We start from the raw sequence: 12,835 nt of genomic DNA, 5'->3' as shown, positions 1-12,835 counted from the left end.
TCGAATGATCCTATAGCCATTCAACATCTAGTAAATATGGATGCTTTGGAAAGAAGACTAAGTGGCCAGGGATAGGTAAGAAGTATTTTACATTAATAAAAAATTAGACTTTGTGCCAGGCAATTTTTTATTATGTTTTTTATTAACACTATTCTTACTATATACCATACTGATTTTTATAATTCTATGCATTTTTATATAATACAGATGCTCAAGGTACTCATTTCAAATTTTAGACCATGAGTATATTAATTCAAGAAAATACAAAAATACAGTAAAAGTTAAATACCATCATCTACAAATCCAAAACATAACAAAGAATTAGTTCAAATGAATAAAGAAAAAAAAAAACCTACTCCTAAGCCTGTAAAGAAAATTTCAACCTGTATATTAAGAGCAGAAAAGACAGGCCTAGCCCATACAGACTCAGCTAGCCTTGAGATTCCAATACCAGCTGTAACTTGTAAGATAGACATAACCCAAGGCTGGGGATTTAGCTCATGGCATGAGCACCTCTGGCAAGCGTGAGGTCATGAGTTCGATCCCCAGTACCCTTCCTTCAAAAGCCCCAAAAAGATAACTCACCCAAGAAAGTACTCTTGTTTTCCTAAGTTAAAGGTAATGATTGATTCTTCCTGTTCACTCAAGTGCTTCACTGACCTTAAGAAACTCCCTTCAGCCTTGAACATAAGACCCAGTCTATGTAATCAATTATAAAATAACCTGCTATCACCTTTTCCAGCTCAAAACATACATAGGTGTTTGTTTAACCGTAAGACAAGGCTGGTGATTTGAACTCAGTTTCCGTCAGCCTGCTACCATGATTAAAAAGTGGCCTTCCAACTCCTCAGTGCCTGTGTCTTCCATCCAATTTGATCCTGGTTTTTCCACATCAATCCCACCAACTAAACCATCTGATCTATACTTTTACCAGAATTTTATATTTAACTTAATTGTATATGTATTACTTTTTTTTTTTTTGTCTTTTTCTTTTTTATCGGTACCGGGGATCGAACTCACGACTGCCTGCTTGCAAGGCAGGTGCTTATGCCACTGAGCTAAATCCCCAGCCCCTTATATGCATTACTTTTAATCCCTCATGTTCAAGTTTAGAAAGAGTCAGACACTTTAATTTTATTTGTATTTTTTCCTTGAACAGGACAATAAAAGTTTGAGACCTAGGTTTTAGTTCTAGCTCTCACTTAGGTACTATCAGATATTTGTAGGGAAAAAAGATTGCCAGTCATGGTGGTATTTAGAAAGCTGAGGGAAAGCTGGGGATTCAGCTCAGCGGCAAAAGTGCCTGCCTGACAAGCGAAAGGTTGTGAGTTTGCTCCTTGGTACCAAAATAAAAAAAACTTTTAATAAAGGGGGGGGATTAACTCAGCAGCATTAGTGCCTGGCGCGCAGTTGTGAATTTGATCACTGGTACCAAAACAAAAAAAAAAAAAAAGCAAGCAAGCAAGCTGAAGAAGGAAGATCATAAATTCGACACCTTAAGCTGGGGATATAGCTCAACAGCATAAGTACTTGCCTGGCAAGTGCGAGGTCCTGAGTTCAATTCCTGGTATCAAAAAAAAAAAAAAAAAAGACACCTGCCTAGGCTATGAGTCTGATCAGCCTGAAAACATGAGACCCTGTTTAAAAACATTTGAAATATGAACTCCTTACTTATAAAATATTCATTTTATTTAATAGGAAACAAACACAAAGAAAATATTTCTATTAGGCAGCAAATATTTGTACCTTGTATTGTGGCCACACAAACTATACCAACAACCCTGGTATTGGAGATTAAACCCAGGCCTTCACATTAAGATACATCCCTAGCCCTTTTTATTTCTAGACAGGATTTTGCTAAGTTGCCCAAGTTGGAGAATTTTCTAGCGTTACCTTGTAAGACCTTATTACTTTTAAATCTTTACAATTGCAATTAAGCAGAGTACAGAAAAACATTTCTGTATAGCACATTATAATAACAAGCTTAAAATACATAAAGCACGCATAAATTTACTTGAAACTTTTCAGTAACAACTGTCATACTTTGCCGTATCGTTCCCTAAAGTTATTAATATTATTTAGGGAACTTAAACTTTTAAAAAATTTACTAAAAACTTTCACTAGCAAAATAATTTAACTAGCAAATCACACAAGAAACCAAAAGGGAAGTAGACATTTGCTTCAGAAATTTATCTACAAAGTTTGAAGCCTACTAAACGTGAGTAGTACAGTCAACCTTCCCTAACTCGAGGCATGTTACTGCAATTCAACCAAGCTCATAGGGAAACATTTGGGGATTAAAAAAAAAATCTGTATTTGAACATGTACATACATTTTTGTCATTTTTTGGGTCATTATTCTTTAAATAACACAAAATGCACAGCAATTCTGTTGAATTAATATTACTGTGTAATTCAGAGACTGTCAAGTTAGATAATATGTACAGATTATATGCAAATCCTACACTATTATATGTAAGACACTTGAACATAAGCAGATATTGGTATATCTCCAGGGGTCCTGGAATCAATCCTCTTAGATATCAAGGACTACAGTTAACTGCAGTTTAGTCCTCTAATTCAGAAATCCAGATCCTATATTCTTATAATTCTATACTTTTGTATCCAAAATGATAGTCTATTAACAATGCCTTAAAAATTTTAACTGTCTACATATTTTTATTTTATAGCTATAGCAAAAAAGCCTATTAAATTCATAAAAAACTAATCTCCCTTTCTGAAATCATCTAGCTGCTTTAGTTTGAACTTCACCCCACTACCAATGAGCTGTAGTGATCCAAGGGTGAGTTAATAAAACAAAATTAATTTCCGTGAAAAAAGAATATACTATAATACTAACTACCTTATAGGGTCACTAAAAGAATTAAATGAACGCTGTGAGGTCCATGACATAGAATAAGTGTTATGTCTACAATTATTAATAAATAAGAGGATCAAGAGTTCAAGGACACCCTGGATAAGACTTTGTCACAGAACAAAACGCAAACAAGAAAGAAAGCACTGCTGAATGTGATGATGCATACCTGTAACCCCTACTATTTGAGAGACCAAGGAAGAAGGATCCCAAGTTAGAGTCCAGTTTGGGCAACTGAGCAAGATTCTATCTCAAAATTTTAAATAGCCCTGATGATGCAGTTCTGTAGCAGAGCACTTGCCTAGCATGTGTGAGGTTATACAGTCAACACCCCATACTGCATGAGGAGGAAAAAAAGAGAAACATAGATAAACTACATTAAAGATAGCTGTTACAACTGGGCCTCATGGCACAGGCTTGAAACTCCCAACACTTTGGGAGGCTGATGCAGAAGATCTCAAGTTCAAGACCAGCCTGAGCAACTTTAAGACTGAGCAAGATCCTTTACAATTAAAAAAAAAAAAAAAATGCAGATGAAGTTTAGCAAGTTTACAATGTAGTTCAGTTCAATTCCCAAAATCACACACACAAACCACAAAGAAAAAGGTGGCTATAAACACTGTGTGTTTAAAAGTTCACTTTTTTTTTAGACCACATCTTTCTATATATATAGTTCAAGCTAGCCTTGAAATCACTATGTAGCCCATGCTGGCCTTGGACTCAGTTATCCTGCCTCAGCCTCCCAAGTGCCCAGACCACAACTAATTTTAAAAAGTGATTTTTTACAAAACTGAGAGTGGTGGTACATGCCTATAATCACAGCACTTTGGAAGCTGAGCCAGGTACTGTAAGTTCGAGGCCAGTCTGAAATACACAGCAAAATCTTGTCTCAAAACAAAACTTAGCTGCACAGGACTCTACATCTATACTCCTGGAAATACAGCAGTATTTAGGTTTGTCATGATTTGACAGAAACTTACTGAATAGTGTAGCTAAACTTCCCACTATTTCTGTAGAATTATGTCTAAAAAAAAATACCAAGTGGAAGGGAAATGAGCATCAGTGTTTGAGACAAAACAAACCCTTTTCTCTCTAGACATGACTATGGACTTCAGATGGAACAGTTGATATTTAAGGTGAGGGTAAGAATGAGATGAGTATCTGAAGGTTGCAGGTTGTAGGTTTCGTATTTCTTGCTAATAATCAAGAGTTGATAATCAAAAGGCAGCTGTGTGAATTCCCTAGCAGGAGAAAATGACATATGTGCTTATTACTACCATGCATGCAGCACACTTAATGGAGCCCTACTAGCTTTGTCCAGTTTTTCGTAACAGATCATCATCTTTAAACCCTACTGAAAAATCAAAACAAAAAAAAAAAATTTTTTTTTGGTATCGGGAATTGAATCCATGACCTCAAACTTACCAGGTAGGCACTGTGGCGCTGAGCTATATTCTAGGCCCTCAAAATCAAATTTAAGCTATCTTCTTGTTATTTTTCAGCTAAACTTAGAAATTTCTATATTATCAGACAGATATAAGGTATACAGTATTTTATAAAAGCGTTATTTGCCCATACTTTTCTGTTCAAATTGCATCAAATTTACATAAATTGAAGTGCAATTTGAATTATGAATACCAAAAACATACTTACTGGGTTAATTAACTCTGATACAGTAAGTTATTTAGTGAGGGAAAAAACACCTAAGTTAATTGACATAAGTCCACCAATCAGCAGTTTTCTAGTCATAAATGCATTAATTCTATTATATATCACTTGTTGGTATATATTTAAATCTTTTTAAAATGCATGGCAATACAAAACACATTACATTTGTAAATAGTAGGTTTGCAGCTGTCCAATTTGATTCTTATGAAATTAATGTACCGCACAATATAAAAATTCAAAATACAATGTGAAAGCAAGAACAATTATTTTTCTTTAGAGAAATCAAAATTATCTCTTAGGAAAAAGAAAAAAATTAACAACAGTCCAATATCGAACAATACGGAATGAAGATAAAGTCATGAAGAACGTAAGCCACTGGCGGTAAAATGGCCTGTCCTAGAGAAACTGTCTTGCCATCTTCACTAACAGTAATTTTGAACTAGCCACAATTCAAATGCTAACAAAATGATTAAGAGTACTGTCCCAATATTCAAAATTCTGACATATTACTTGGAAAGAAGTAAAATGATTTTCCTTAATTTCTCCCTTTGAAGTGACAGAATTTATAAATCATACACTAATGTAACTAAACTGATATACACTTATAACCACACATAAATATCAAACTAAAGGGACTGGGGATTTAGCTCAGCGGCATAAATGCCTACCTGGCAAGTGCAAAGTCATGAGGTCGATCCCCAACACCAAAAAAAAAAAAAACCAAGCTAAAAATGATTGATATATTATGTAATTTCTATAAAAACTTCCAAGTGTCTAAAAAAGGTGGGAAGACAAGCACAAAAAAAATTTTTTTCCTTAATAAAAACCTATGGCTATGTAAGTACTTATGACTATGCACAGCAGAAAAGCATTAAGGAAATTCACAAAGTAGCTCAAATATAAATGAATATAATTTTTACAGGCTTCAGAATTCACCACAGGCGCCTCAACTGCAACCCAATACAGTTTCACATTACTCAGCTGGTTTTTTTTTTTTTTAAACTATTTAAAACTGCTGGGGCTGAGAGTGTGCTTAGGAAACCAAAGACCCTGAGTTCAACATTCTGCACTAAATAAAACTGTCAAAAGATTTCTCCATTACTACCCGTGGCCAAAGGTGCAATAAAAGTAGTAAAAATTTGCATTTTTCACAAAAAATGAACACTTCGATATTATTTTAGATATATTCTCAAACAATTATAGATTCAATCTAAGTTTCAGCCTTCATGTATTTTGGATTTTTGGAATTCTCATCTCCCTAAATTTAAACTCACCACTCTCAAAATCTCTCTGGGTCAGTACTGTAATACCATACCAGTGACCACAACACTGGAAATTAAGCTCCTGAAAAGTTTATACGAACAAGGTTGAATCACATTTTGTATAACTTTATACCTTAACACCTGGTACACCATCCTAAACCCATCAATGGCTATAAATATTTATTGGCTCAAAATAGTCCTTCCCTATTCTGTTGCTGAAACAATGCCATAGCTGTGCAAAATTCAAAGGACCTAGAGGTTACTACAACATCACAGAATACATTATTTTATTGTTCAGAAGTTTTCACTCTTTGCCTTAGTCACCAACTGTGCTTTTTTGAATTTAAAAATGGACATCAGATCCTATCAAAAGCTTTAAGTTTGAATTGTACACATTCATCTTAATTATATATAATATTGTTTCAAAATCGGTTGATTTTATTAGCAACTTAGTTTTACGGTCAACCAAATTTCTGGAAACAAAAATAAAATCTATAAATAACAATCAAGCAGAAAAGTTGACTTGTATGTTGAAAACTTTCAGCAGTTTGCATCAATGTAATAAAATGTTTTTGATCATCTATAGCTCTTTTTATTGTTACTGGTAAACCATTACCAAAATAACAAACCACCATAAACAGACACAGATATATCTGTCGAGAAAGATCTAGTACAGGCTCCAAAGTGTCAACGGTCTTTTGCTAATGTATGTATTCAATTATGTACCTGAAATACTGTCACGTAGGTGTGACATTCCTAAAACGGAAAGCCCCAAAAGTTTCTGTGAACTAGTTCCAAAAAGAACTATGGAGAAATAAGTACCCTCCGCCTTTGATTTTCTGTCCTAAGATCAGCTTGCTTCAACTAAGTTTAAATGGCGCCTACATTGAAAGGAGAGCCTGCAGCACATATGGAAAGGGAAAAAAATCAAATAAAAAATGACCTTAAATGTTAAGCTACTATTTTCAATGAACTGTAAGAAAACTTCCCAGACTTCACTAGAGACACGCGGTACCAGGATCCAAGCGCCTGGAGGAGTGCGCGCCGCGAGGAGTGGATGAATGAATGGGAACATGCGCGAGCGTAGCGCAGCAGGTCCGGCCGGCAGACAGGCTGCAGCCAGAGTAGGCCTCGCTCCTCCCCTTCCCTTCTCCATGACAGCACAGTGCCCAGCACGAGGGGCGAGGACAATGTAACACCCCCCCCCTCCACCACCGCTGCCACCTCCGCCCTCCTAGGCTCCGCGCGCTCCCCGCGGGCCTCTTTCCACCAATCCACCACCCATCCTTACCGCACCCGCCGCAGCCCCTAGCGCGCAAGAGCAACACGCGCTCCCCTGTAGCCGCCGCGACCCCGCGCCCGTCCCTCTCACCTCCCAGCCCCGCGTGCCCACGGCTCCCAGTCCGCGATCCAGGGAGACGGCGCGCCAGGCACCCCAGCGCGGGAGAAAGGGAAGGAGAGGTTGCCGGGCTCCCTCCTCGTCGTCCTCCCAGATCGGCTCGCACTATCCTCCCGGTGCCTCCCAAGACCCTCCGTCACGAACAGCCCCGCACACCTACGCCGCGTCGGCCGCCGTCCCCGGCGAACCTCGGGGACCCCGCTGGCGCCGCGCGCCCCTCCCCCACGGCTCCCAGCCTCGGCCCCCGTCGGAAAGTGTGCGCTCCACGCCGCCTCGGCCGGCCGCCGGGGCACCCCCGGCTGCCCGCCGAAGCTCAGGTCCGACAGCAAGAGGAAGACGGGCAAGAGTAACGTGCGTGCAGGGAACGCATTCCCGCGCAGCGCCCTAGGCCAAAGGGAGACTGAGCGCGGGGACCCGCGGGGGTGGGGGCCAAAGGCAACTCTCACCGGTTCCACAGTCGCCATCTTAGATCGATCTGATCGCACAACCGCTCCTGGAGGGGGTGAGAGGAAAAAATGAGATTCAAACCGGATTGGCCGGGCACTGCCCACGTGACGGACGTATCCGTTTGGCCCTGGCCGCGCCTGCGCGAAACTGTGGCTACGTGATAAACGAGAGGCTTCTGGGAAATGAAGTCTCTTCTTTTTCTAAGGCAAAGACGTTGGGGTAGTCACGTGGCCGGTAGCCAGAGCGCCGGGCTCAGCGCGGTAGACGCTCGCGTGCTGCTGGGGGAGTGCCAGCCCTGTCAGCACCCGGAGCGGTCGCTGTGCCCTCGGCCGCCTTGTCTTCTCATTCTCCCCGGAAGGTTGGAATCCGCAGGTTCAGCACGCACAATAAGTCTTCATCTGCTTGTTTAATGCCCTAGGACTAATAATTTGTGTGTTCAGTTTTCTTTTGACCTCCCACCATTTTCTTGTACTGTAGTTTCAGAAAGAGGTGCGGTCCGGGAGTGCTTAGCGCGGTCAGCCCTACCGGGACCCTAGGCCCGTGGACGCCGGGGCGCTTGTTGCCATCACTACGGGGACGCGGCGCCGGGCCTCGTCACTCCAGGAGGGTGCCTGCCGGCCGCCGCGCCCTGAGTGGAAGATGGAGAAGGGAAGGCTCGTCGGGGTCGCGTTGGCGCGGCTGCAGTAGGCTGCTCTAGCCGGACAGAAATGGCTCGAGGTAGAGTGCCAGCGCAGGCGGCGTCCGGAGTCGCGAAGCCGGGGTGGCTCTGACTCCGGGCGCTGACTCGTCCTCCTGAGTCGAGCGACCCAGCCATTCAGTGCGCGACTTTTCATTTATGAGCCTAAGATGATCATACACTTGCGTCACAAGGGCAAGCTGTGGTAATGATGCCCCAGCTTTGACGAAGCATCGGACTCAGGTTAGTTTCGTAACAATCGCGTGCCTTCCTAGGCATCACCTGCTGCCCTGTGTTTTAAGCACTATTTTAAAGTTTTCTTTTGTTTACTTTATTACTTGATGGGACCAAAGCAAACTTAAAGTTTTAGGACCACAGTACCTCCCCAACCCCCCATTCCCTACAAGAGTAACTGCCCTCAGAGGTTTTAATGCTCAGGACTCCATTACTGTATATTCACAACCATCACTAGCAATTAGAAATTTGTCAACACTTTGGCATGCTGTATTTTCTTTCCTGTTTTTCAGAACAGTGTTATTCTGCACAGTCTGGTTATTCATACTACAAGTAGAGGGGAAGAGAACTAGAATAGTGCTCCATTAAAGACAATCTCATTGGTACTTCTCACCTCTTAAAAATAGTAACACCAGGAAAAGCAATGTAACAAGGCTGCCTATGCCTGTCTCCTTATGGTGCCGCTAATATCCAGAGCTGTGTCACACCTATTATTGAATGTACAATGGATGCTTGGGTTGACTAACGTATAATTGATTTTGTGTTAAGAACGCAAAGCCATTTCCAAACATGCTTTGGTTTACTTGGATAGTGGAGGTGACTAGTAAAACTTTTATGTTTAGACTGCTGCACTCCAATAGGTTCTAAAGTAGAATTCTAAAAAATAAACAGATAAATGGATTTCCTCTTACAAAAATTGTTACACTATTCAAAATAGGTACATACTGTTGCTCTCACTGATGCTTTCTGCTGGTTAAAGGTGATAACTGGTTAACTTCTTTGTGAAGTGAGCCCAAGGACAGCCTGAACTGCATAGTGAGACCCTGTCTAAAACAAACAAACAAGAAGACTACTACCTCAAAGATTTGGTGATTACATTTTGTTTAGTTATATCTGCAAATAATGATTAATTTCATTTTTGATCTTTTTAAATTTTGTTTTTGGATAGATTTTCATTATGTAACCTAGGCTGCACTTGTGGTCTCAAGCAGTCCTGCTTCAGCCTCTCAAGTAATTATGGTTACCTAGTGTGTACCACTATGTCCAGCTCCATGGTAATTTTTTTTTGAGATGAGATTTCATTATGTAGGGCGGGTTCAAGCTGGTCTTGAATTTGTGGCTCAGCTTCCCAAGTGATGGAACTACAGACCTATGCCGTCACACATAGCCTCCATGCTAATGTATCCAGCAAAAAATTTATGTTTTAGTTGTCTATTCACAAACACATTTACTACCTTGCTGCCATATTTGTGTTTACACTTAAGAAAAGGTAGATTTATAAAGATAGATTTATGTACTGAAATACTGTTCTCTATGATTGAGTTATATAGTTTATACATAATAACTATAGCCTGTAACTATGGACCATCATTGTATTTATTTTGTACCAGAGATTGAACTCATGACCTCACGCTTGCGAGGCAGGCACTCGTGCCTCTGAACTATATCCCTGGCCCTGAATATCATTTAGCATCTCTAAATAACCATGGTCTTTTCTCTACATGATATATTCTTGAAGGTGGTACATTACTGCTGTTTGTAGCTATAGTTCATACAGAAAGACTTTAAATAATTTGATAAAACACAGTTGCTTTATTATATGCTGAACTCTCTGCCATGGAATTTTATCTTGATTTTCCTAGGTAATCAAAGCCATCATTTTGCTGAGATTTTCAACTGATTTAAACTAACACCTGCTGTGATCTATTCAAAAGTATTACTATCGACTATCTAGCTTTTTGTTATTTTGTGGTCAACAGGCTTCACAGTTTTAAACATTCTGCTTAAATTAGGTATCTTTCAAGGTCTCTGATCAGTACTAAACAACTATTTTTTCTTGAAATAAATAGGCTTTGAGACAGAGATTATGAAATTGCATAATAAAATCAGTGATCCTTAATGTTGTATTGTTGGGAAGCAGTTTTAGATGTAACCTAAACTAACTTCTGATACTAACATCTTTTAACTCTATTCATTCTTTTTGTTTTGCTTTGTTTTGTTTTGTTTTTTGAGATAAGGTATTGCTATGTAGTCCAGGTTGCTGTTGAACTTACTATGAATTGCAGGTTGGCCTCGAACTCTAGATGACCCTCATTCCTTGGCCTTCCACGTGCCAGAATTACAGGCATGGTGCTCACTACTCCCAGTTTTTTGTTCACTCTTGGCTATTGTTATATTTTAACTTGCTTTTCAGAAAACTGTTGCTATGTTTGACAGTGACTTTCCTTTAAAATGTAAGATAATGGCTTCTAACAGACTAGTCTTTTAACTAATAATTACATAGTTTAACATTTAAGAACATGAGCACAAGTATCAAATTATCATAATTATAACTCCACTACTTAGTATATGACCATAAGCAGATTATTTAGCCTCTTTGGACCTCATTTTTTTCATGAATTAGGTGGTAAAAATAATACTTATTTTTTAAAGTCAGGATGAGTGATAAAGGAGTTAATTCACATATTATACTTAAAGTAGTTACTAGAATACAGTAAAAGCACTCATTGTTACCTATTATTAAAATGATGAAAATACAATTTACCATTTGTGTTTCTTAGTATGCACTAATATGTTTAAGAATTCTTTTAGAGAATCAACCCCTGACTATTATTTTTGAGGAAATTCCGAACTGCCACATATTTGAACAAACGTACTTAATGAACAATGATTTCATATCATATGCCAATCGTCTTTTATGTTGATTACTTCATTTGACTTTTACAAAAAATTATGTGATTTAAACATTATCATCCCATTTTATAGATAAGTAAATGTGCTCAGTAATATTAAAAGACATATAGGCAATGGTAAATTGTATTCAAACCCAAGTTTCTTGATTCCAAAATTCATTTTTTATACCATAGCCTCTTTCCTGTGATAGGGTCTTCCAAATACCTATTTCTCTTCAAAGTACTTCTACTTCCAAGTCCACTTACCTGTCTGACAAGAAACTACCCAAAGAATACTGAGTTAGGAATGGAAACTATAATAATCAGTAAAGGATATTTAAAGGATGAAAGAAGCATAGGCATTTCCTTCTTTGACTGTAAAATCCAGCTGATATATTGAGTCATAGAAATATAAATAGTTCACTACCCATATAAAGAAGTGTGACTAAGAACCAAAAGGATGCAGCTAACAAGCACAAGGAGGAGCACTCATTTGTGTAATGAATGACACAATTATAGGATTCTTCCTCTTATATCATTCAAGTCTTTGTTCTGGTGTTATCTCCTGAAAAAAGCCTTGACCAGACTGTTTAAATTAGCATTTCTATTACTCTATCACTTGCCATGCTTTATTTTCTTTGGTTCACTTCCTAGCCCTCACTCAAAACTTATTTTATTGAACATTATTTAGTTGTTGATGGACTCCATTACTAAAATATTAAGTCTTACGCTAAGCCACTTTGTATTTGTCTCTTGAATAAATAGTGGTGGAAAAACTGGCTCTATATATGCCAAAGATTAAATCTTTTATCATGTACTAAGCTAAAATCAGAGTGGATCAAAGATCTTAATATTAGAGCAGAAACATTAAATCTGCTAGAAGGTAGAGTAGGCAAAACACTTGAAGACATTGATGTAGGCAAAGACTTCATGAACAAAACCCTGACTGCACAAGAACTGTCACAAAGAATCTACAACTGGGATCTCACCCTACTGAAAAGCTTTCGCACAGCAAGAGAAACCACCAACAGAATGAAGAGACAACCCATAATATGGGAGAAAATGTTTGCCAGCTGTTCCTCAGACAAAGGATTATCTAGAACATATAAAGAACTCAAAAAACTCAGTCCTCCCAAACTTAAAAACCCAATCCAAAAATGGGCATCTGAGATGAATACATACTTCTCAGATAAGAAATACAAACAGCAAATAAATATGTGAAAAAATTATAACTGGTCATTCAAGAGCTGCAAGTTAAAATAATACTGAGATTTTTACCTCACCCCAGAAAGAAAGGCTACTATCAAAAAATCCAGCAATAACAAATTCTAGATGGACTGAGGAAAAGAGGAACCCTTGTCTTTTGTTGGGAATGCATATGGGTGCAACTACTGTGGAAATCAGTGCAGATGCCTCAAAAAACTAGAACTATCTCATCTCAGCAGTGGTAGAAAAAAAAAAAAAAACTAGAACTAGAGGTCTCATCTGACCTAGATATTCCCCTGCTGGATATCCTCCCGAAAGAATTAAAAACATCATACCACAGTGATATATCTGCACCCATGTTTATAGCAGCACAGTTTGTAATAGTCAGATTTTGGAA

General features: G+C 38.7%; 1 protein-coding gene across 2 annotated transcripts in view; it reads right to left on the bottom strand.

The window, feature by feature from the left end:
- Positions 1–7,829, bottom strand: part of Eif4e (eukaryotic translation initiation factor 4E) — a 45,168-nt gene extending 37,339 nt beyond the window's left edge. For both annotated transcript variants that reach the window (XM_003471973.4, XM_063247330.1), the window contains exon 1: positions 7,650–7,829. In XM_003471973.4, coding sequence (XP_003472021.2) covers positions 7,650–7,667 — 18 coding nt within the window. In that variant the 5' untranslated portion in view covers positions 7,668–7,829. The remainder of the gene's footprint in view (positions 1–7,649) is intronic.
- Positions 7,830–12,835: the final 5,006 nt, after the last annotated feature.

This window comes from Cavia porcellus, unplaced genomic scaffold (assembly GCF_034190915.1).
Source record: "Cavia porcellus strain 051 isolate PalLab524CR breed Dunkin Hartley unplaced genomic scaffold, mCavPor4.1 scaffold_4, whole genome shotgun sequence".
Taxonomy (NCBI): domain Eukaryota; kingdom Metazoa; phylum Chordata; class Mammalia; order Rodentia; family Caviidae; genus Cavia; species Cavia porcellus.
This window is presented reverse-complemented; position numbering and strand designations above follow the sequence as displayed.